The sequence below is a fragment of the Ochotona curzoniae genome, unplaced genomic scaffold (assembly GCF_017591425.1).
Source record: "Ochotona curzoniae isolate NIBS_2020 unplaced genomic scaffold, NIBS_Ocur_1.0 contig_64, whole genome shotgun sequence".
NCBI lineage: Eukaryota > Metazoa > Chordata > Mammalia > Lagomorpha > Ochotonidae > Ochotona > Ochotona curzoniae.
Genome location: NW_024466502.1, coordinates 51,978,728 through 52,004,207, shown reverse-complemented (window position 1 = coordinate 52,004,207; position 25,480 = coordinate 51,978,728). Strand labels below are relative to the sequence as shown.

Here is a 25,480-nt window from a genome sequence, read left to right as displayed (position 1 = left end):
CCATCAACAGCAGATTTTTTCCTCCCACATTCTTGCCAGCATTTTGGTGTTTCTGCTTTTTTTTTTTTTTTTTTTTTTAATGATAGCCATTGTAACTGGGGTGAGGTAAAACCTCATTGTGGTTCTTATTTGTATTTGATGACTAGTGACATTGCATATTTTTATTCCTGTTGGTGACTTGTGTTTCATCTTAAGAAATTACTTATTCATGTACTTTGTCCATTTCTCATTTTAAAGATTTATTTATTAATTTTTATTGAAAAGGAAGATTTACAGAGAGATGGAGAGCAAGAGAGAGATTGAGAGGCAGATCTTCCATTTGCTGGTTCCCTCCCGAAGTGGTTACAATGGCCAGAGTTGAACAAATCCAAATCTAAGAAGCCGGAACTTCTTCTTCAGTGTTTCCCACATGAGAGCTCCCACTCGAGCGTCCTCTGCTGCTTCTCTGGGCCACAGGCAGGAAGCTTGATCACAAGTGGAGTAGCTAAGACACCAACTTGGTGTCCGTGTGGGATGCTGGCACTTAGCCTTCCAGTCTTCTTCATCAACATTTCTTAACTAGATTGTTTTGTTGTTGAGTATCTTGAGCTCTTAGTAGATCTTGGATGTTGATCCTTCATCAGTTACATACTTTGCAAATATTTTCTCCTGTTCTGTTGGTTGCCTCTTCACTTTTAACTTCTTTTACAGTGTGGAAACTTCTTGGCTTGATGTGTTCCCATTTGTCTATTTTTGCTTCAATTGCCTGTGCTTCTGGAATCTTTTCTAGGAGTCTTTCCCTATGACAGTGTCTTTCAGAATTCGGTAGTATCAGGTCATAGTTGTTGATCCTTGATCTATTTTGAGTTGATTTTTCTATATGGTAGAAAGTAGGGGTCTTGTTTCATATAAAATTAGGTCATGCATAGACCTAATTTGCACAGCACCATTTGTTGAAGACACTGACCTTTCTGTGTGATTGATTTCAACTTGTTTATCAAAGATTAACTTGTTGTAGATGTGTGGATTAATTTCTGGGGTTTCTATTTTGTTCCATTGGTCTACTTGTGTATTTTTATTCTAGTATAACTTCCATGCAGAATGACTTGAAGTCTGGTGTTGTGATTCTTCCAGCTTTGTTTTTGTCGTTTAAGATTGCTTTAGCTGTTTGGCCTCTCTTGTGTTCCCATATAGATTTTAGCATCCTTTTTCCTGTTTCTGAGAATAATGTTGTTAATATTTTGATTGGAATCACACTAAATGTGTAAATTGCTTTGGGTAGTATGGACATCGTGATGGTAACAGTTCTTCCAGTTCATGAACATGAATGATTTTCCTTTTTTTTTTTTTCCATTGTAGAGCTGTTTCACTTCCTTGGTTAAGTTTATTCCACACAGTAACCAGAGCATGGTAGAAATTTGAACCATTCCTAAAAGCCATCATTCCCTAAGCATTGTTCAGAACGCAGTAGTGATCAAGACAGAAAGGCCTTTGCCCTCGTGAACGAGTGAAAGATTGTGTGAATGGGTTCACACGTACTCCAGCCCCTGACTCACACTAAATGACATTTTTAAATGAAGAATCTTCACCTCTTCACAATGTATTATGAAATGTGATCCAACTGCTGTCAGTGAGTGCTTCTCAAATCGACTGCTTTGGACAAAAGAATTCAGGAAAGTTGAGGGCAAGACAATTCAACAGCTTTGTATCCTGTGAATTTCCATTTATTTAGAAAACTCTTCAATTAATGCCCTAATCATCTGTTACTTGAATCTCTCTATACAGGATAATATTCTAAAATATGCCATCTCTATATTAAGATTCCTGCAAGAGAAAAACCTCTAGCTGCTTTACACAGGATTACTGCCATTTTTAAGTAGTTCATTAATCAATAAGCTCTGTTGTTGCTTTAGAAATGCTTTTAGGGATGCAAAGGTCATTCATTATGAGCTAAATGTGCATTATTGTATGCTCATTATTTAGATTTTTAAAAACACCTATAGAAGTCTAATCAGTGGACTGTAGATTGATCACTTGCGAAGTGTGAACTGTATTTCCTCATCTTATTTAACGTCTGTTTTATTTACGTAAGCTGCCTTTCTGGAAACTTTGAGATAGGAAATTTATTATTTATCTATAATCTTAAATTACATAGTGTGTACAGAAAATTTGAGGCTATTAAAAATGTTATTACATTTATATTAACTATTTAAATTTTGACAATGGAATCAAAATAAGTAGCAGTAAAATAAGGCAACCTTCATGCAAAATACAAGATCAAAAGGTATACTGTTGTATATACCTACAATGACATGATACACTTATAACAGAATGATGAACTTGTAACTATTCCTTAAGGACTGCTTATCGTAATAATATAGCAGAAGGGCCCAGCACAGTAGCCTAGTGACTAAAATCCTCATCTTGCATGTGCTGGGTTCCCGTATAGGCATGAGTTCAAATCCCAGCTGTTCTGCTCTCTATCCAGCTCTCTGCTTGTGGTCTAGGAAAGCAGTATAGGATGTCCCAAGACCTTGGGTCTCTGAACCTGCATGCTACATCTGAAATAAGCTCCTGGCTCCTGGCTCTGGATCGGCTCAGCTCCAGCCATTGTGCTCCCTGGGGGATGAACCAGCAGATGGTGGATCTTTCTCGCTGTCTCTGCCTCTGTAAATCTGCCTTTCCAATAAAAATAGATAAATCTTAAAAATATATAAATATAGGAGAAAACAGTGTGGGAGAGGGATGTTGGCGAGGATTGAAGAGGAAACCCCTTAGCCTGTGGAACTGCATTGTGAAAAATAAAAATTAAAAAAACATAATGCAAGAAACTTAACTGCAAATTTAGAAAATAGTTTTAAGCATCTTAAAATGATAGAAATAAAAATTTACCTATTAATATTTTATATAAAATAAAATTTAAATAAAATTGTATGCCCAAGATGAAATTTTTGAAAAAAAGTTAAATATGTTTTTATCATATAACCACATTTGTTGTATTAGCATTCAGAAGAATATTTTGTACCTGAAAACTAAAAAATGAGTTAAAATTAATGTTATTTTAAATTATTAGTTAAAAATCATTTCTCTGTTGGGAATGTACATTTTAAAATATTTACTTACATTAATGAGAATGAGGTAATAAAGGAGTATACTCTTATAAAAATACAGGGGAAGTCAGCAGCGGGGAGAGGTGTTAGGGAGGAGAGAGGGAAAGTTCCTGAGCCTATGGAACTATATCATAAAAAAAGAAAAAATTAAGTTTATTTGCTATTTTATTTTTAAAAATTGCAGTGAAATATTTGCCATATGAATACCATCTCTAGGGGATGCCCTTTTTCTTGTCCCTTCATTATTACAATTATAGTAATGTGACAATATAAATACTGGATCATCAGGGTAATGGGCAGGGAAGAGTAACAGGGAAACTTTGTGTCTGCTGGTTCACTCCTTCTTCTTTCCAGAACACCTGGAGATGAGCCAGTCTGAGGGCCGAAGCCCTGATCTCCGGCCTAGTCTCCCTCCTTGGTGGTTAGGAGTCAAGGAGTCATGCCAGCCGCCTGCTGCTGCCTCCCTGTGTGCGTCTGCATTGGCAGGAAACTGGATTGCCAGCAGAAGTGGGACTTCATCCCAGGCACTCCATATCATATATGGACATCCCCAAATTGGCTTAGGCCACTGTACCACAACACCTATCCAGGCTGTCTGTGTTCTTTTTTATTAAGATTTATTGACTTATTTGAAAGCAGAGTAACAGAAAAGGTGGAGTATGAAAGAGACTTCTTGGTTCACTTCCCAAATGTTTGCAACAGCTGTGGCTAGACCATCCCAAAGCAAGGAGCCAGAAACTCCATACAAATTTCTCAAGTGGGTGGCAACCATCTAGTACTTTAGCCATCATCTCATGGTTTCCGGGGTATGTGTTTTCAGAAAGCTGAATTGGAAGGAAAGGTGGAACTTCATGCTCGGAACTAGGATAAGGCATGCAGTCATCTTAAGCCAAAGCTTCACCATTGCAGCACAACTCCAACTTCACGTTTTATACTTTTGTGAACTGATACTTAGAAAGATAATAGTAGTAATAACTAAGACGAAGAATCTCACAGCTTGATAGTTTTCCAAAAAGACCCAAAATTGAAAGCTTAACTCAGGTTGATAGGTTGTATAAGCAGAAAGTTAATTATAAAACTAAGGAGTATACTTTTTCAATTAGCTTAAAAGCAGATGTTTAATATGGAAACATTTTTCTTTGACATGCTGATAAGTATCAGAAAGAATCAAATACGAATAGGCCCAGCTTGTATTTGATTACTGAGATGATTGCATGGCCAAGAGCAAGCTTCACAAAGCAGACTCAACTGTCAATATCTTCTTAATTTACTGTTACAGTTTCCTGTTTGGATTAAGCACATAACCAGCAAATTATTCCCTCTACAGAAGGATGATAAGCTACTAAAAAAAGTGGTGCTTTTAGTTCCATTATCACTAGCTTGAAAAGTAATTCCACAAAATGTAATGTATATTAGTGGAAGAGCAGAATAAGACATAATGTAATTTTGTTCATATCCGTAAGCATGTTTAGTACTTAGTAACTGTGCACTTCCTTTGAAAACTTGACTCTGTCTTAATTTTGTTCTGAAGATTAAATCTAATTTTATGATATGAAAACACTTCAAGTCAACAATCAACTAATAGAGCTCTAAGTTCTATGGTCTTGCAAAGCTGCATAGAGCAAATATCTTGATCTCTTATTACTGTAATCTAGCAAGAATGTCAGTCTTTAAAGATATGAGGTATTAAATGAACAGTTGAGACCCACCAAAGAGTAAGATAATTAGTAATATCCAAATTTATGAGCAAGGCTGTTTTAGTGAGAAGAATACCTTGTAATATAAAATAAACACAAATGGTGAAGAATATACAATTAGTTGTCAGTTGAATGGACATGAACTTAAGATTTATTTGTGCATTTCAAGGCAGAGGATCAGTGATAGAGAGACCAGGAGAGAAAGAGACAGAGAATGAGAAAATTCCATCCTTTGGTTTAATCCTGAAAGGCCACAGCTGCAGGGTAAGCCAGGCTAAAGCCAGGAGCTGGGAACTATCCAGGTCTCCCCCAAGAATGGCAGGAGTCCATATATTGGGGCCATCCGTCACAGCTTTTGCTAGGCACATTGGCAGGAAGCTAGATTAGCTGTCCCACGGCTAGACCTTGACCCAACACTCTTGATAGAATTTCCTTGTTGTAAGCAGCAAGTTAAAGCCCCAGGATCACAGTGCAAGGGGTGATCATTTTAACGAAAGGATTAGCATAGAACTCAGAATGAAAACCATAGTGTGAAAGAAAAGAAGACAGTCTGAGGAGAGTGGAAATGTTGAAATAAGTGAGAGGATACTGGGAAAGGGCATTTGTGGACCCTGTATCACTCTCCCTACCAAGTGTTGCATTAAAAATATTCCTCCCTGGGGTAGGCGTGATGAGACAGCAGATTAAGCCTTGAGTCAGTGTGGTACAAACTGCTCGACTTCTGATCCAGATTTCTGTTACTGCATCCTGGTAATCATAAGATGCTTGCCCAGGTACTTGAGCCCTTGCCACCCACAAGGGAGATCCAGGTGTAATTTGAAGCTCCTGGCTTCGGTCTGTCCCAGCCCTAGGATTGAGCCAGCAAATGGAAGACAGGTTCTCCCTCTCTTCCTCCCTCTCCTTTTCCCCTCCTTCACCCTCTCCCTCTCTGTCTTCCTCTCGTCCTCTCCTTCCACTCTCACTCCTTCTCCCCCTCTCTGTCCCTGTCCTCTGCCCCTCCCCCACCCCTCTCTCCTTGTCCCTTTTTTCCTTCTCCCCCCTCTTCTTTTCCTCTTTTTCCTGATCTGTGTGTGTTTGTGTGTATTTGTCTATCTTTTCCTCTCAAGTAGATGAAAATACATAGAAATAAACATTAAAATTATCATGCCACTTTCATTTGAGTTATTGTTTTGTTTTCTGGAAATGCAAAATAGGAGCATTTTAGTTTTGCAAAAACTGAATACTTTCTTTCTGTGAGCTTATGGAAAGCACTTGGCAAAGAGCGTTAATAAAATGTCTTATTTCCCAATGAATGAAAACCAAATTCTAAGAGAAGTTGTCTTTCACCAAACAAGTGGTAGAGCTGAAAATTTACCGCAACTTTTTATTAGATTGTCCTACTGCTGTGGCTCTAACTTTCTGACATGTATCAAACACTGGACTAAGCACTGTGGATGTGTTCCTTACATTCATTGTGTTTGGAAGGTTTTGTTTATAAACATTTCGTCAATAAAGAAACTGAGGCTTAGAGACTTACAGAAGCAAAAATGATCTCTTAATAGCAGGCCTGTAACCGTTACATAACTAGAAGGATGTCTTTAAGTGAAATATTACATGGCATTTACCACCAAAATTTTTTCCAGCGATTGAGATAGTATTGAGATAATTGAAACTTGTGTAGTTCACATTAAGACATTTCTCCAAGTAAGTCGTTTTCTGTGGAATTTTATACAGTAATCAATTTCTGAAGTCCTCCTAAAACAATTTTTAATTACAATTTCTAAAAATACTTACATCTATACACAACAGCAATAGCTATTAAGATGAAAAAATGCTTACTTTCTTTAAGTTAGATAATTGCTCTGTGGAATTATGTTTTACAAGTAGCTTTACAATTTTGTTAATTAAGATTAAAGTCCTTATTTCTTCTCTGAAACTGCTTTAAAATGAGAGTCCATCTCTATAGGAAGGAGGAAAAAAATGTCATAAGCTCTAAAATGCTTTCTGTGGATACCGTTGTCAAAGGAAAAGATGCCGAGTCAGAATAGTAGCTGATTGTAGATGCAACGAGAGTGAGAATGCAGTTCAGCATTTACTGACCTTATGGTAGCGGAATACTCACTGACTAAAGCTTCAAATAAAACTCAAGTGTTTCCTTTCTCTGCTTTCCAGCCCCCACCTCCTGTTTCAGCATATTGGGGCTCCCCAGCCCCCATCTCCCCGCAGTATAGTAAGTGAAAAAATACACTAGGAAGACTGCATTATCCCTTAGATTTGTTGCCCATCAAAACCCTTCCGTTCACTTCACATGTCCTTTTAGGGTTGCACATCGTGATTTTAAAAATTGGTGGCAGGAAATGACTTAATATTGCCTTAGTCGGGTGAAGGGAAGTCCCGAAACCACAACTCCACTGCTCTCTTAGGAACTCAAATCCTAGCTTTATCCTCCTCTGTTAGTTGAGATTCAGATTTCACAGACATTGTAGGTAAATATTTAGTGAAATTGAGCCAAATTTTAGGAACAACTTAAATGACTGTTTTTGTGGCTTGCAATAACATACAGGACATAAATAGATATTCGTGGACTTGTTCCTCTCAGCGGCCATTTTCACAATTAAAACTAAAGCCTGAAAAGTAAAACCGTTTTATTCCTAACATGCTAGAAAATCAAGTGTGCATCCGGTGAAAGCAAACCCAAGAGGCACAAAAGGTAGCTATAGATATGTGTAGGTTTTTTTTGCAGAAGATAAACTGTTCCCCCCCAAAAAGACAAAATGAATGAAAAGGAAATTGAAGAGTTAAATATAATCGTGTCTGCAACTCTTTTTTTTTCAGATTTATTTATTTTTATTGGAAAGGCAGATATTCAAGAGAGGAGGAGAGACAGGAAGATCTTCCAATGATCACTCCCCAAGTGACTGCAACAGCCAGTGCTGTGCCTATCTGAAGCCAGGAGCTTTTACCAGGTCTCCCACGTGGGTGCAGGATCCCAAAGCTTTGTGTCGTCCTTGACTGCTTTCCCAGGGCACAGGCATGGAGCTGGATGGGAAGCGGGGCTGCCGGGATCAGAACCAGCACCCATATGGTATCTAGGTGCATTCAAGGTGAGGACTTTAACCACTATGCTATTGCGCTGGGCCCGTGTCTACAACTCTTATTAGAAGTTCTCTTATTCTGCCCGATTGCCGCCCTCCAACACACGCATGTGCATCACACAGAAAGGTCACACAAGCCCTCTGACCTGACTGTCTTAAGGAGGAATGAGGATTTACTCTTGAATGACTTACTGTACTCTTTATCAGTTGGCAATGCATTCATCTCCACATTCATGCTAGAAACATAGCTTTAAAAATTATTGGAGAATAACATTTTTTGCTGTTTACTGTGGAATAAATCTAGGAGTTTATGTGTATTGTATGTTTAACTTCTCATGTTATGTAACTAAGAATGTTGTCATACTTTAACCTACCAGTATTACACAAAACTTGGTGTGTAAATTGTTTTTGCATAGTCCAACCTTTACTGTAATAATAACTCAGTGCTTTATCTGAAGTATTATCATTGGTTGAGAATCTGTTCAGTTCACATACTTCCATTAATGACTGTCTCCCTCTAACGTTAATCCAAAATGCTTTTAAAGAGTTTTGCCAAGACTCATTTACAACTAATCCCTGCTTATATGCATGGGAATGAAGGATATGCTAAAATTTGGAATGATCCTCAGGGGTATGCTTGGAATCCCATCTTTCTTCACCGACTCTATAATTGTTTTGAGAGGAAAAAAGTGACACTAGGTTAAAAACACATTGAGCTGGGCCCAGCATGATAGCGTAGTCTAGTGATTAAATCCTCACCTTGAACGCCTCAGGATTCTATGTGGGCGCCGGTTCTTATCCCAACAGCTCTACTTCCCATCCAGCTCCCTGCTTGTGCCCTAGAAAAGCAGTCGAGGATGGCCCAAAGCTTTGGAATGCTGCACCCATATGGGAGACCTGGAACAAGTTCCTGACTCCTGGCTTCGGCTTGGTGCAGCACCAGCCGTTACGGTCACTTGGGGAGTGAATCATCAGATGGAAGATCTTACTCTCTGTCTCTCCTCTCTGTATATCTGACTTTGGAATAAAAAAAAATAATAATAAAATAAATCTTTTTTAAAAACCACAATGAACTGAAGAGTGTAATTTGACTTTTTACATTATGACTCTACAGTAGCACAATGTGGTAGTACATTTTAGAAGGCATGAAAAAAATTCAGTTTATCAGCACTCTCCTTCAGTCATTTAAACTACTAAGTCCAATACACAATCCTAGTTGGAGAAGGATCAGAAGATTGTGAGAGAAGGCCTTGGAGGCTGTGTTCAGGAATACAGTGGTAAGAAAGTCAAGTAACAATAATAACATTAGCAATACATCAAATATATGTGTATAGAAACATCCTTTGTATGAGACCATGAGCTGCGCATCGATCCTTACAGAAGCAGGGCAATTCATGTTAGGGAATTAGTCAGATGTGACACAAGACATTATTAATTTAAAAAAATTAATGTTTCTTTTGAAGGAGAACTTAAGAATGCCAATAAATACTGACTCTCTTTTCAACATTTTCAGTTGTGTTTTATTAGCATGTCCTCATTTATATATACTCATAAATTCACTTATACAGTAACCTAGTTTCCCTATTTTCCTTGCTGTATCTCATCTCTTTCTTAGCATTTATCAAAAATTCTAACTGTATGTTTTTTCCTATTATGAAATTGAAAATTACACAAAAACTGGAGTCATGCCAGTTCATTCATCAGTGCAGGCCTAATATTTTGCTCGTGAGCTGGCTTATAGTAAGTACAAAATAAGTATTTTTTTCAAAAGTGAATGTGAGTAAGCATTGCGAAACAAAGGATTAAGCTACTGCCTGTGATACCAGCAACCCGTATAAACACTGGGTCCAGATCCTTGCTGCTCCACTTCTGGTCCAGCTGCACCTGGGAGAGCAGCAGAACATGGCCCGCCTGAGTGCCTAGGCCCCTGCCACATTTGTGGGTGACACAAATGAAATTCCTAGCTTCAACCTAGCCCAGTTGCACTCACCGTGTCCTATTGGGTAGTGAATCAGCAGATTGAAGATATGTCTCTCTGTCTCTCTCTCTAGCTCTCTCTCTCCCTCTTCCCACCTCTTCCCAGCCCCTTCACCCCTACCCATCCTGTTACACTGTCTTTCAATAAATTAATCTTAAAAAGAAAAATGAAAGAATGAATCGACTTCACATATATAGCATGCTGTTATCATTGCTCATCCAGAGTAATTACTTTGGGTTGAAAAGAGGCAAGGAAGCATTATACCTGTTCTTTTACATCGTAAAGATATTTTCTTGTTTCTTTTCTTTACAACTAGGAGCTTAATAACATGAACCAGGAACTTATACTGCCTGGAGAGACCTGCTTGTTCTTCCCCAGCTAGCTGCCTGGGCTTGGATATATCACTTAACTGCTGTGGGCCTCCATTCCTTCAGCTATGAAATGGATTAATGGTAGTTGTTTTCTCAGAAGGGATTAAAAAAGAATGAGTTAAATTTATAATTTTTGGAAACATATCTGGAGTACAGTAAGCTGCCAGTAAAGTTTGGCCCTTTTATATCCATAGGAACTCAGTGGAATTCATGTATTTGTGTTGCATTATGGTAACAACTCACCTGTAAATCTCAGTAGCTCAAATCAAGAAAAGCAATTCCTCATTCAGTCTCCATGTCCAGCTGGGTACACGGGGAAGTTCTGTTCAGTGAAGCCACTCAGGATTACAAAGTGATGGAGAAACTCCATCAGCGTGTGTGTTCTTGATTACTATAGTGGAGGGAAGGGAGCCTAGCAGGTTGTATACTGCCCCTCAGGACTTTTATGTGAAAGTCTCTCAATTCTGCCCACATTGTATTGACATGAAAGAAATTATATCAGCATGCTGGATTTCATAGGGTACAATGCACAATTCTACCATGTGTCCAGATGGAGGATGATATAGCAGCTTCTGATAGTTTGCCTGTCAGTATTCATAATTTTGTTTTATTCTAGTGGCATTAGAATTCATGTGCTGAAGTCTAGACCTCAGTAATTACTTCTGATTCCTTAGTAACTGATGAGGGCCTTCATGCTGAGTCATCCCATGGCAGAAGACACAAAGATAAGAAAGGATGAAAGCAAGGACGGGTCACACTGATGCTTTTATCGTGGACTTACTCCAATGATGACTAACCCACTTTTACAGTGATTGTATTAATCTGTTCTTAATTTATTACTTTTTAATGACTCTCTCCCTTAGTTCTGTTTCAATTGGGATTAAATTTCTAACCCACAAACTTTAGGGGGATATATTCAAACTGTAGTACTGATTGTACCCATGGGGCATCTTCCCTGTTGATTTTATCAGCTTCTGAATGGCCCTAATTCATAACACCATCATCTTAGGAGTTACCATTTCAACATATATAAACTTTGGATGAACTTTCAGGTTAACAGTACTGTATATAATATTTCTAAGCAACCAGTTATTATTTACTTGATTTACTTACAAAAGGAAATTTTTATTCCAAAATGGTAAAGGAGAAAATAGTTGAAACAAATAGGAAGACAGTTAACAGAATATTGATAGATTTTGATGTTAATAACAATGATTTGGAGCCAGTGATGTATCATTTTGGATTAAGCCACTACCTGTGATGACGGCCAAGTGAAACTAGAAATCTAGGTTCCTCACTTGGCTTTCACTTAACTCAGAGTGTGGCGGAGAGTCCTCTGCGGTGCTTAGCGGCAATGAGAGTTCTAGCTCCCCATGTGTGGAGGATTAGCCTTATTACAGGCAATCAAGTCCTGATATTCCCTATGTATCCTCCACTGTAACTCACCTGGAGAAGGAGAGCTCTGCCCTGTTGCTTCCAGCAGGGGTTGTTGTGTAGACTATCTACACGTTCTCCACTGAGTCTCTGAAAGGGGACACCTTGTTACTGGACAGAAGAGATAGCAGTTCTGACTCTGTACTTCTCTGTGTCCGATACAATATCAGTAAAGGAGATGAGGTACCTTTGCACACCATCATGAAGGTGCATCTGTAGGCTTCCCACGTAGCTTTTGCTGCCTTGGACAGAATAGAGTCTCAAATTATCTATGACATCTGGCTGGAGGACAACAGTCGTTGTGTAAAAGTTTTCTCTCTTACCGTGCATTTCAGTTCTGTGAACTTTGGCTAGAAAGAATAAGCTTGTATGGGGTCTGTTTTGGTTTGCACCTTTGACTGGTTCCTGGGTTCATTTTGTCTCTCTTGTGGCTGAAGTCCTGAGTCCTTTAGCCAATCAGTTTTGGGTTCAACATTCAAAGTCCTCATGTGTTGGTCTTTGCTGAGGAGTCCACAACATCTCAGCTGCATTTTAGCAAGAAGAAGGGCGAAAGTAGATATTTTATGCTTAAAAAAAAACTTTGAGATCCCTTTAGATCTCTGATCTCTGCTGGTAAATTCACTTACTTAACTTTAATGTAATACTAAAGGAAAATATAGCACGAGTACAGCACGGTGTTTGTTTAAACCCTTGGAAGTAATCTGTATTTGCAAGGATCGGAGTCATCTTATTTAAGTTAGTAATAGTGACATACTTTTTTAAATTACAAGATATAATTAACTTAACAGAAAAGTTAGTAATAATTTTAATGTAAATAGTATCCCAAATGCTTTTAATTTTAATGCTTTTTAGATATCCCATTATTGTGTTGTTATAATTAAACTATAGATAAAAGATAAAATAGCCATAAAATCTGGAAATGTTTTTCAAAATTAAAGCGTTTTTCTCAGTGATTACAAATACCTGGAGTTTTTTTTTTCTTTTTCTTCAAATTAAAGAGTTTTAATTAATTCAGTGAATATTTATTTAAAACATATTGTGTGCCAGGTGTGTGTTAGGGATATAAGAATAAATAAAACATATACAGGGTCTGTCTTAATTGAACATAAACATTCTTCTACAGTAAAATATCAAATTAAAAATGAAATCAAATATGTGAACACATTTTTTGTGTTTTTATGAATAGTATTGCTGAGAAAATTAGAATATCGTCTGTGGAGGATGCTGTTCCAAATACCTTATGCAAAAATATCAGCTCCACATACAGTGCTATTTACCACAAAAGTGTTCTGAAATTAAGTTGAAAACAAAAATTATATCATGAAATGTTCTACTGGATATACAATGAACGTATTTTAGTTCCAGAAATATCATGTGGATTTTTAATATTGCTGTAGAGTGTAAAAGACAATGTTACCCAGCGATGGCAATGGTTGTTAATGGTTTGTATTAAGCTAAGAGCTGTAAAATCATCGAAAGGCTCTGTTAGTGCTAGAATAATAATTTACCAAGACAATTACCACATACTGGAATTTTTTGCAGCTCTAATTCAGTATTATTAATAATGGATAAAATTGCACTTTTCTCAGGTTGCTGTGGGCAGCAGGGAATTATTTCAATGAATATTTCAGCACATTATTTTAATCATTGCTCTACAAAAACCAAGCAGGCAATATTTTATACTTCTTAATTCAGTATACTAAGAAACCATGGTCATTAAATTGCAAACTATTTGTAGTAAAGTCTATTATGTGATTTACAGGCCTTGTTAAAATCAGTGTAAAGGAAAGAAAACTGTGCCATTAGTACTTGTAATTTGATGTTGCATTTGTACTAAACTCTCCATGATTAATGTTTTTAGTAAAAGAAAGAAAAAAAATTTAAATCAGCACTGAGTGTTGTAATGCCTAAAATATGGTAATGTTGCTATTTGTAGAATTGCTCATTTGTAGAAGAAAAATATAAGAATGTAATTGTAAAACATAAAAATATCTGAAAAATTATACTAATTTTCCAGTGAGACTATAGAAATAAGCTCTAATGTGATGAGGAAAATATATTTGCAATACACTTGTTATTAATAGTGATTATTGTTGTCTCATTTTCCCATTCATAGTCAATTGCATGATTTCTGGCGTTTGGATTACTGGGAAGATGATCTTCGTCGAAGGAGACGGTTTGTTCGTAATGCGTTTGGCTCCACTCACGCTGAAGCACTGCTCAAAGCTGCAATAGAATATGGTTAGTATTGATGCCTCTTACGCAAAAATTCTTCTGAATATGAGTTGACTCATGGGTTAAGAATTTGTTTTTTTCTCTATTAATGTTCTCCATGTTGAGAGTCAAAAGCATTTTATTCTGCATTATCAGTTTATACTTAATCAACCCAGTATTTTTCTCACCATATATTTATTTAAAACCCTTCAACACCTTTGTGAGATGAAAGGCTCCACATGGTTGATTACTACACACCATTTATTTTATTCATCCCCAAATAAGAATACAGTCAGTTTCTTTTTCAGTGTGTTTTCAAACTTTGGTGACCAAGAGCCGTGATGGAAAAAATAATCGGCCAAAGTGTAATCTTCGAATCAGAATTATACTTATATTGTGTATTAACATTGTGTGTATACACAGATATGTATTATGTTCATGTATACGCATACTTGCAGTATATAGGTATACATGCATATGCATACTGTGTATATATAAGTGTATAAACATACTTGAAATAACCATAGCAGATATTTCACTAGTATACTCTTTACATGGCACTTTGTATTTTAATTAAACTCTGTTGTTTCTAAGTAAGAAAAAAGAAAAAAGAACATAAAACTCTCTTACAGTCTACCAGATTAAAATCTGAATTCTCTAGTGGATTGCAAATGAACTTTGCAAAAAGCATGGTTACCTATATGCAACTATGACTCCTCTTGTTACCATTCGCTAATGCTGCTGGCTTGTATGATTGTCAACTAAAAAATTGTCCAAAATTAGGAGAAACTTTTTCTGATACAGGTTTTTAAATGCTTTAACTAGTCTAATTTGATTTATCATATTAGAATTTTATAAACTCCATGTATTGATAAAATACCACTAATGAACATTCTCCATGTATTTTGTTACATGCCCTTATTCTTATAACTGCTTATATTTTGAACGTTGATCTTCATTTGCTTACAGTAGTAAATGATCCATCTGCTTTAAAATTCACTATACTTGGTAAATAGTTTTTATGATACCATAGTTCATATATTCTGATGGCATTATTGTTCTTAATAGATCAAACATAGAAAATATTTTAATTGTAATAAAAATGTACAATTTTAAAACATATCATTCCACTAAGCTATTGATTAATGTAACTTAGCAGGACTCAAACATGATCACATTCACATAAGATTTTTTGTATAAAATGGTTATACCGAAGATAAAAGTTACAAAATAAGGTTACACAGTGAAATAAACTATTGGAAAAAAGGTAAAAATCACAAAGTAACTTTATACATTGAGGGTAACTTTGGAAAAATACTGGAAAAAATGTAGTTGGTCTTCATATATTTTCTTTAATCAACTCTAAAGATCAGTTAAGGATTTCAGCAGCCTAAGGATTTGATACTAATTCAAATGAAGTGCATGATCCTAATGGAGCAATTTTTTTAAATATTGCCTGTGTCCCAGTTCATGTGCTTTAAAATGTTAATGCATCAAAATTTAGTGTTTTTTTACCCAGTAATTTAAGCTTTCCCACCAATTCCTCCTGAATTTATCTCATGTGCACTTAAATATCTTCAGACAATTTGTAACAGATTAGATGACAGCAGATTATTAATAATGAGTTACCAACTATAAAAACATGTTATATTGCATTCTACATTTACAACTTTAATTTTTATTATTTGTTTCTGCTTAAAATGAATTAATTTTATTTGAATGATTCATTTGTAAAATATTTCTATTAGTAAACCAATGGTATTGGCATCCAGGATAAATAGATTAATCTTTGATTTCAAAATTTTTCTGAGTATTCAACATTGTGGCATGGTGGATTAAGCTACAGCCCATAAGTCCAGCATTTAATATGGATGCCAGTTCAAGAACTGGATGCTCCACTTCTTTTCCAGATCCTTGCTGATGTGCCTGGGAAAGCAATAGAAGATGGTGCAAGTGCCTGGGGCTGTGCCACACATGCAATAAAAAGTAGAAAACCCCATTCTGGCTTCAGACTGGCCCACTACCAGCCATCTTGGCCATTTGGGGAGTAAACTCTGTCACTCTCCCTTTCAAATAAATAAAAAGTAAACCTTAAAAAAACTTCCTAAGGCTAAACAGTTTATTAACATAGTCATTATAGTTAATGAATTTGAACTAAAAAATTAAACTAAACGTAATGTTCCAGTTTTGAAATAGATGAGAGGATTAGATGACACAGCATATTCTCATGAGTGCCATGAATATCTTTTAAAATATGTGGTAAACATTTTAAATTCTAGATAATTATACACAGATTTGTTGTGCTTTCTGAGTTGGTCTCTTTGAGGTAAGAAAGACGACTATATTTTTATTTTGTACAAGATAAAAGCATATCCTGTATACCGTAAAATATTCAGAAAGTCTCTATGGTCTGGAGTTCTGTGATTGCTCTCGGAGTTAAGGCTGTGGAGTAGAATACAAAGCAGATTTTAAAAACTTCTGCCTCCAAAGGCAGTTTTGGAGCACGCTTGTTCTCACCTTCCTTACATTCCATAACCATGTCTTTTGAAACTAAATAGAGACTTGGGACCAAAATACAGAGAACACAAAGAGAGTGAAAGGGAAGCGCTCCCTTGAGTCACCATCACATAGTAAAGGAGGAAGTTCAAACTGCCAAGAGAAAACTGTAGTCGTAACAAGCCTTCTCACCTGCATATCAAGTGTTTCTTCAGAAGAAGTAGGAAGTAAATGTCAGTAATTATTACCAAGCACTTTATCCAGTGAAAATGCATACTGAAAAACTTAATTCAAACCAGATTTCCCTCTTAAAAAGAAAGGTTTCGTATTCACTTATTGTAAGGAGACCCATGTAAGACCTTAAAAAAAATACTCAGCCTATCATCTAAGCACTTTCTCTGCTATGAAACATTTAAATCAAGCCAAACATGTGCAGGTCTGGCAGTATACAGACTAATCCAAATCATGTTTTGATGTACTGTATTAATATATTAAGGATTTAGCTATAGAACCAACTTAGGAATTCACAGCAAGATTCTAAACCAAATTGAATTTCACTTTATTCTTCATTGTATGTTTAAAAAATTGCAGTGTTTCAATTTCCCTATTGTTAAACTCTATGGGCAATTAAGCATTAAATGTACAGAATCTCTGTACATCTGTGTGGTTAGCAATACAGGTATGTTAGGAGCAAAAGAATGCTGTATGTATGCAATTGTTAGTATGGCTAGAATTATTTGAGTCAATGATCAAAGTTCTCAGAATTTTAAACATGTTATAGATGAAATTGCTTGAATGGGGTATATTTACATGGTCATTAAAACAAAGCATAAGGCTCACACCGCTGGATCAGCCTTAGCTGTTAATGTAGTACATGTGCTTCCAGAAGACAAGCCTGCACCAGTAATAGAAATCAAGTGGTTTTAGTAGCCTTCATATTTTAATTTGAGGCACTTAAATTTTCCTGCATCTTAAATTCAGTAAGGCATTTTAGATTAAGTGATGGTCAAACTTTCGTATGAGGGGAAGGAATGTTTAGCCATACTTTGGAATTCATGGCATTGTTTTCAGACAATTTTTCAAAACCTCAAAGGACTATGTTAATGATATCTTTAAATAATCAAACTATCAGAATTGGATGTAATTTCAATAAAAGACAGTAATTTTATTTCCGTATTTACTTTGAAAAGCTTTCCCTGTGACTTCATTAGAAAAACTTCTGGCTAGCATTTTTCGGTTGGAAAATATCTAACACTGGTGGAGTTTTTCATGCTTTTTAGTAATACTAATGAGTTGAATAATTTATGAGGTTGTCTTGTGCAAAAGATTTGATATGATTTGATATACTTTCAGCCTCTGGTGTTGGAATGTGATTAAAAAAACCTTGAGGCATGTAATTTTTTTCCTTGATGTTTAATGTCCTAATTTTGCATGTGTTGAGTGTGTTATTTAGATATTTCCTCACAGCAAAATCTCATACAAGTACTGATTTAATTGACTACCAGAAATTTCAAAGACCATAGCCATGGAAGGATATAAGGAAATATTTTAAAATGTAGACACTCCACCTGCAGTGTTTTCTTCTGGACACATTGGCTAATGGGTAAATGATTGCAAAAGGAGAAATTTTATGTTGTTTCTATATTAAAATAAAACCTGCCTTAGTGGTGGCTGTTTAAACATTGTGGCTGTCAAGGAATAGTAAGAAATCTTAATAAGTTTCATTGTCATTGCTGACTGCCACTTATCATTTAGGCCTCTGTTCCCTTCCCTAAGAATACTGTGACAGTGTTTCATCAAAGCCTCAGCTAGCAGCGCCTAGGTGTCTGTGATCAAAGACATCATCTTAAATAGGGCTGATCAGGCATCGTCGAAGAGGGCAGGCTGCTCAGCCTAAGGAAAAAAAAAACATGGAGCAAAGATGACAAAGTTAATCAGTCATTTCTTTGGCAATAAATAATAAGATATGCTGAGAACTGCAAATGAGAACATTCTTAGGTTCCTCAGAGATATGTCTGCTTAACACCTGATTTATCTAAGCATGTGAAGCCATCAAGATATGACCTTGATGAGTGAAAGGAAGCTTTTTAATGAATCTGGAATTAAATGAGTTCTGATGATATACGCATGACTACAGTAATGTGCCACCTGTAGTAATCAAGAAATAAGAGAGGCACTGGAATTTAAAAAAAAAAAAAGATAGCAATATAACTTGAAAAATAATTACCAAATTACCTGACTTCATTATTTAAAGTGTTGATTGTTATAATAACATTTTAGGAAAATGATTAATATTTTATTATGTGAAGATTTTATAGATCTTCTTACTGTAGTTCATTGATAAGTCAGTTGTAGTTGATATATTTTTAACTGGATCTCCGAATTTGGAATGAAATAAGTGATCAGGTTGTAAATAAATAATTTTTTGAAAAATGAATGATATAAACATTTTTTAAAAGAGCAGTAGAGGAAGAAATGCAAAGAAGGCTCCGCCAGCTCTTTTTGCTGTCAGTATCACAGTTTAACAACTTAGTCTTGCTTTTGTGGTTTTCTTAGTCTCTAAGTAATTTAAATACATTATTTTTAAAAGCCAAGTTAAAAATATGCTGATTAATTTCATTTTGGAAGTATTATAAAGCACTTTTCACATCAATAATGTTTTAATGAGCATTTTTATGGTGAAGATTCAGGTCATTGGCCTAAAGCTGATTCCGAGAAATCTAATAACTTTATTTAACAGCATTTATTGGATAGCTTTTGCATTCCGTGTTTGTGCTAGAAACTGGATTTAGAAATTGGAAGTGGTTCCTGCCATCTAACAGCATGCAGGTTAATGTAGCAATCCTCCTTGGGAGGCGGGGCTGTGTGGTTGACCTCTAACAGAAAGAGATGGGAATGTTGCTAAAATACCCCATACCACAGTTAACAGTTCCCCGTCACAATGACAATCCCAAAAAAACCCTGCCCCAGATACCAGTAATGCAGATGCAAATCTCAGGCATGGTGGAAAGGAATTAATCCTTATAGAAAGACGAAATATTTCCTAAAGGAGCACGAGAGAGACATGAGTCACAGGGCCTATCGTGTCAGCACAGTTTGTAGAAGGAATTACTGGTGAACTTCTCAAGAAAATTATGCATTGACTGGATGAACAGAGAAGTAAAGATGAGAGGTATCTGCCATGGAGCCAAAAGAGCTTCTTCAAATTGTCTCAATATTTTAAATTTGATAGAAGGTCACTTTGTGCTGGTTTTTATTTTAGATGTTTTGTGTTTTGAGAGTCAAAAGCAGATCTGCCATCTATCATATTGAAGTAGCTACATGAATGCAAGTTGTGTGCTTTTTTCTCAGTTGCTATTTTTTATTTAATTGACAATTGATTCATATCAAAGTATTAATGTAAGATTTTAACCATATCATTCTTCACTTAAGATAACATCATTGAAGAATGGATAGTTTATGGGCTGTAATTCCAGAATAATATATCTTCAGATTTTCATGTATTTGTTCATATGTTTGCATTTTATTTTCATTTAGAAGGGCAAATGCTATTAAAGATATGGGAATGAAAATATTATACTAACAGACTTACCGCTCAGTTGCATGGAACTACTTAAACACTGTTTCCAATCACACTTGCATTAGTTTAGAATGCTTTTTAGTAGAACATACACAGAATTACATTTTAATGATTAGAATAGAGTCTGATTGGGCCAGGCGTGATAGTGTAGTGGTTAAAGTCCTCACCTTGAACTGGCCTGGATCCCGTATGTGTGCTGGTTCTAATCCAGGCAGCTCCACAGGAGAATGGGGAAATGGTATGTCAGTAAGGATGAAAAGTAGTGTGTGACCATATTGAAAATGAGGTTGTCAGTATTCAGAGCCGTTAAAGGATGTTTGACGAAATGAAAAATCATAAAAATGAAATTCTTTGCTGAATATACCAAAGACAAAGACAGAAAACATAATCTCAACTCTTTGGGTCATTATCTCAACTTAGTGGGCATTTTCAAACATTTCCACCTCTGTGAAATTTACATGCTGATTTTTGCTGACTCTTGCTGCCCAATTTATATTAAATTAGTATCTTTAAAAATGTGTGTATTTCATGTCTTGTATGTTTGTGGTATTGTGTAAGATCATTTTATATAAATGACCTCAGCATTGTCTGTCCCTTAACTCTTCCATTTTTAAGATAATTTCAGTGATTTTTTCATTCTAATCACCTCTTCCTTCCATATCTCTAAGCTAGTTGCTAGCCTTGCCACAACATCTCCCACCCTCGTTTTCCAGAGTTGCATGCATTCTTTGCAATTTCTTTTATTTATTTGAAAAAATGACACACAGAGAAGGAGAGAAAGTGATCATTTGTTCACTCCCTTAATGGTTGCAATGACCAGTGCTGGGCCATGCGAAAATCAAGAGGCCAGAATTCCACCCAGGATCTCCCACACCAGTGGGCAAGGACCTAAGCAATTGGGCCATATTCTGCTGCTTCCCTCCGTGCACTAGCAGGGACTGATCAGAAGTGAAACATCAGGACTCAACCAGCACTATGATGTGGGGTGCCAGCAGGAGGCAGCTTAGCCCACTGCGCCCTGACACAGCTCTTCATCCTACACTTTTGAAGTGTATTATCCACACTGAGCTCTGTGGCCGACTTTACAAAGAAACTAAATATAATTCCCAAGGGCTAATTTCACCTGTTAGCTGAGGAGGTCTCTGTACACTCCAAAATATTTCAACTTCCCTACTTAGGTTTTATAGCAGTCCTTCTCCTTCCCTCCTTGCTGTCCTTTTCTCCTTCATTCCTTTCTTGCAGAGGGGAAGCATGTAGTTATTACAGAAAATCTTTCAGATGCCAAAAGAGTTAGAGAAGGGGCACTCATAGCCACTCTTGTATAGTCCTCTTTACCATTTTTGTTGCATTTATTTCATGTCAGTATTTTCTAAATGTATTTCATCGTAATAATCAAACAGTATGCAGTGTACTCACACTCAAAAGATGAATAATGCATCATCTCTGCTCTATTTATATTAAAACTGGACCAAATATTCCGCATTTAAGCATGTTTTCCACTAATAAATATGACAGTGGGTTTTAATGTAATAATGTGTGTATGTATATATATATATGAATATGAATACATACACACATTATATATTTAATATGATGAAATTCTATTTAAAGAATAAAAACCATCCTAACTCCGTGGCTAATCAAAAGTCTCACCAAGTAGTATCCATTCTAAAATGTAAAAGATTCTATATTTACCATATTGTATATTTTAAAACATATATGCTGTGTCAAATTTCCTTTAAGAAACATAGAATGCAATTTCCTACACTGAATCCACTAATATTAAGTTAATGTTTCAGACATGCCTAGTGCTTCATTTAAATTTAATAATATTTTCTACCACTTTTTAATTGCATTTTCTCTTTAAAATGCTGTTTATGAATACCCCCTTTGTTGGTCTGCTGTAAGAAATATTGCTTACATATGAATATTTTGAATTAAGACTAAATGAAATTCTGTTTTTGCTGCCAGAACCAAATTGTAAGAATGCATTGCATATCTTCGAAAATCAGTATACTCTATTAGCAGGCCTGTCAATATAAAAAGTGCATTCCATTTCCACCTCTTGCTCTAATAACCTTTTCTGTGTTACTCTGAGGCAGTTCACATAATCAGAGTATATTGTCAGCTTACCGGAGTTGGGGAAGCATGAAATGAAAATCACGTTAATATTGATCCAATTCTTTTACTTGCGAGTGTCCTTGATGTCCTTTCCTACTATGCAATAACTGTTGGTGTTGGGTAGCTATTGTCTTCTCATCCTTCTGAAATTTCATGTGTTACATACAAGTATATACATGAATAAGATTGTAGCAATTGGAATAATTTCTGTGGGCATTTAATCTTAGTACTATGGTGGATGGCTGATCCTATATGCTTACTAGGCCACAGAAAGATTTTTTTCTATATTTTAAAAGAACCTACCAAAAGATACAATATTTACCTAGTTTAAAACAAGCGAAATTCTGTACAAGTTTCTGTTTGGTAAAAATACAAAAGATACTATATTCCTAGTTGTAGATAGCATAGTGATGTTTTAAATTGGGCTGTATTTGCCATCAATTATTGATTCAAGTAATAATTGCCATTGATGAATTAGCTTCTGTATAAATTTGAAACTGCCATGTTGAGTTATTTTTAATTTTAAATTGGTATTGATAATGTCTATTTTGGATTATTCAATGTATTGCCAGTCAACCAAAATGAATTGAAGTGAGAATCATGATTTTATCCAATTCACTCATGCTGAAATATCTACAAGTAAGCAAATAAGAATTTGAGATTGCGGCTAATAGATTTTACAGCTGTATTTTTAAACTTTGCTTAATAGGTACTCACTTATTTATCTAATGTGAGTTTTCAATAACAAACAGAAGCAACCTATTTGAATAGAAGCAGTCTATTTTATCTGTGAAACAATTGCATTCATTGAATGCTATTGCATTAATATTGTAAGCCTGCTACTTCAGCTTCAGATTAAAAAAACCTTCAGATTTAATTGTTCTTTTTAGTAGAGTGTTGTTATTCACGATCACTAACAGTTTTGCTATTGAGATTTTTCTACTGAGAGGCCTGTTTTCAGTTTTTTAGAATATTCTGATCTATGTGGAGGATGATTTTTCTTCATCCTTGGTCTTTTACCTTTAGCGTATTGTCATCATTTGTGAATTCTAAAGAAGGAAATATGAGTACTGCGTATTATAAAGTCAAGTACAAGATTAAGTTTTGAATTCAGATGATTTACAAAGTAAAAAATATTTCATAATAAAATTCTCTAACAGTAGAACTTACTCTGTTTATATATCTGCTACTTTTCTCTCGCAGATACATTACAGCCAGTATAAAGTGTTTTTGAGCAGTAGGTTTGGTAGAATAATAAGAAAATTCTTTTCTTTTTAAAAATTTTTTAATATAAACTTTTCAGAAACAGGTTCATTTGTATGTATCATTACATGAGATCAGTTCACCATACCTAATGTAATAAGAAGGTATATTTATCTTAACATCTTTTCCTTAGAGTGGAAACTATATAACATCATTTAGAATTCCTAAAAGCACTTGTCTCTAAAAGTATTTTTGCTTTGACTTGAGTTTTAATGAGAAAAATAATCTTTTAAATTTTATCAAATTGGTCATGTCAATAATGATCAGTTATTCACTATTCTTTTGATATTTCCATAAGAAAATATTTTGATTGAAAATGAAGTGCTCATTTTTTTTTTACTTTCATAGTGGTAGATTTTGCCAAAACTCACTGAATAGGGCCAAAGCCATTACAGAATAGTGCATGTTGGAAAGAATTTAAGCTTTGGAAAACAATGCCTTCTTGAGAACATGATTTCTGAATCTTTAGAGACATTAGACATTCCTTAAAATATATTTAGGCCAAATTAAAATAAACTGAATACCTATTCTGCCAAATCTTAAGTCTTCATTATATTTTGTACCGAAGGCATTTTTTTTCCTCCAAATATCCAAGTTTTAAACATACTGTTCAAATATATGCCTAAAATAATATATCAAATGTGTTGGTGCTTATGTAATTTCATCCAGTATTACCTTTAAGTCTATAAAATGGCTATAGGGAGCCACTATTTTTAAGAACAAGTTCTTCACACTTTGCTGTGGCTTTTAATAAGATCTGCCTCCTGAATGCATCAAATGTGTAAACCCCAGAATTGTTCAATTTAGTGGTACCAAAAAAATAGAAACCAAATCCAGTTACAGTGTACAGGAGGTAAGCCAAATGGAAGGTGCTCAGGCCATTGGCAGCATATCTTAGGAAAGCAACTCTTACAGTGGCTGAATTGTCTAATCCTCCTTCTTCAACCACTGGGATCCCATATGGGAACTGGCTCCTGTCCTGGAAGCTCCATTTGCCATGCAGTTTCCTGCTTATGGCCTGAGCAAACAGTGGGAAAAGGCCCAAAGTCTTGAGACACTGCAGCCATTTGGAGAGTGACCCAGCAGATGAAAGATATTTGTCTCTGTGTCACCCTCCTTCTATAAATCTGCTCTTACAAACAAAAAGAAAAGAAAGAAAAAAAAGAGAAAGAAGAGAGAAAGAAAAAAAAGAAAAGAAAATTAATTAAATAAATAAATAAATCGTGGAAAGTGGTGTTCCTGAGCACATTTGTTACATGAGTCAAATTGTACATAGTTCTCACTGTTTGGTCATCCCCGCAACACACACACACACGCCCTCATTCTCATCCTCTGGCTTTTGAAGATGGCCAAATCCAAATGACCTACCTGGTTTTGGCCAGGAACCTTCAAAATCATGAGCCACAACAAACCCATTTCCCTCATAAGCAGTTTCTTGCAGACATTCTGTCACAGTAACAAAAACTGACTAATACACAATCCATTCAATTTCCTGATGATTATGTAGCACCTGTGCCAATAAACACCCTTTCTGTCCCAAAAAAGCATCCAATCTAGTGGAGGAGTTGAAAGCTCATATTCAATTGTAATGAATATAAAGCGACTATTAAGACAGAGCAGATTAGCGTCACAGAGAAAAAGGAACTCATTGTTAATCTAGTGCCTGGTATTTGTTAGTCATGTGCTAAAGTTTAGGTTCATGTTTTGCCTTAGACTCACACTTTGAGTTTTTAAATATTCAGATTAATAATCCATTTCCCCACTTTGGTAAATGTCTTACAAGATTACTATAATTAGACATTGACTGTGTTCTTAGTAAGTTTTAAGTTAAATACTCAGTATATTCTTTTAATATTACTTATCTTATAACATTTTAAAAACATCTTTGAAAGCATCTGTGTTAATAATATCCACATGTTATTATTATTATTTGAAAGGGACACAGAGATGTCGCATCCATTAGTTCACTCTATAAATAGTGACAATGGCTGGAGCTACACCAAGCCAAAACCAAGATTCAAGAACTCCATCCAGGTCTCTCAAGGGGTGGCAGAAGCCAAGCATTTGGACCATCATCTGCTGCCTCCCAGCTGCATTAGCAGGGAGCTAGTTTGGAAGTAAAAGTGTCCGTGACCTGGCTTGGTGCTCTGATGTTGGAAGCTG

General features: G+C 35.6%; 1 protein-coding gene across 1 annotated transcript in view; it reads left to right on the top strand.

Annotated features, from left to right (window-relative positions):
- NBEA (neurobeachin) overlaps nt 1-25,480 on the top strand; it is a 483,658-nt gene that overhangs the window by 249,514 nt on the left and 208,664 nt on the right. The window contains exon 35 of the mRNA XM_040991525.1: nt 13,760-13,884. Coding sequence (XP_040847459.1) covers nt 13,760-13,884 — 125 coding nt within the window. The remainder of the gene's footprint in view (nt 1-13,759; nt 13,885-25,480) is intronic.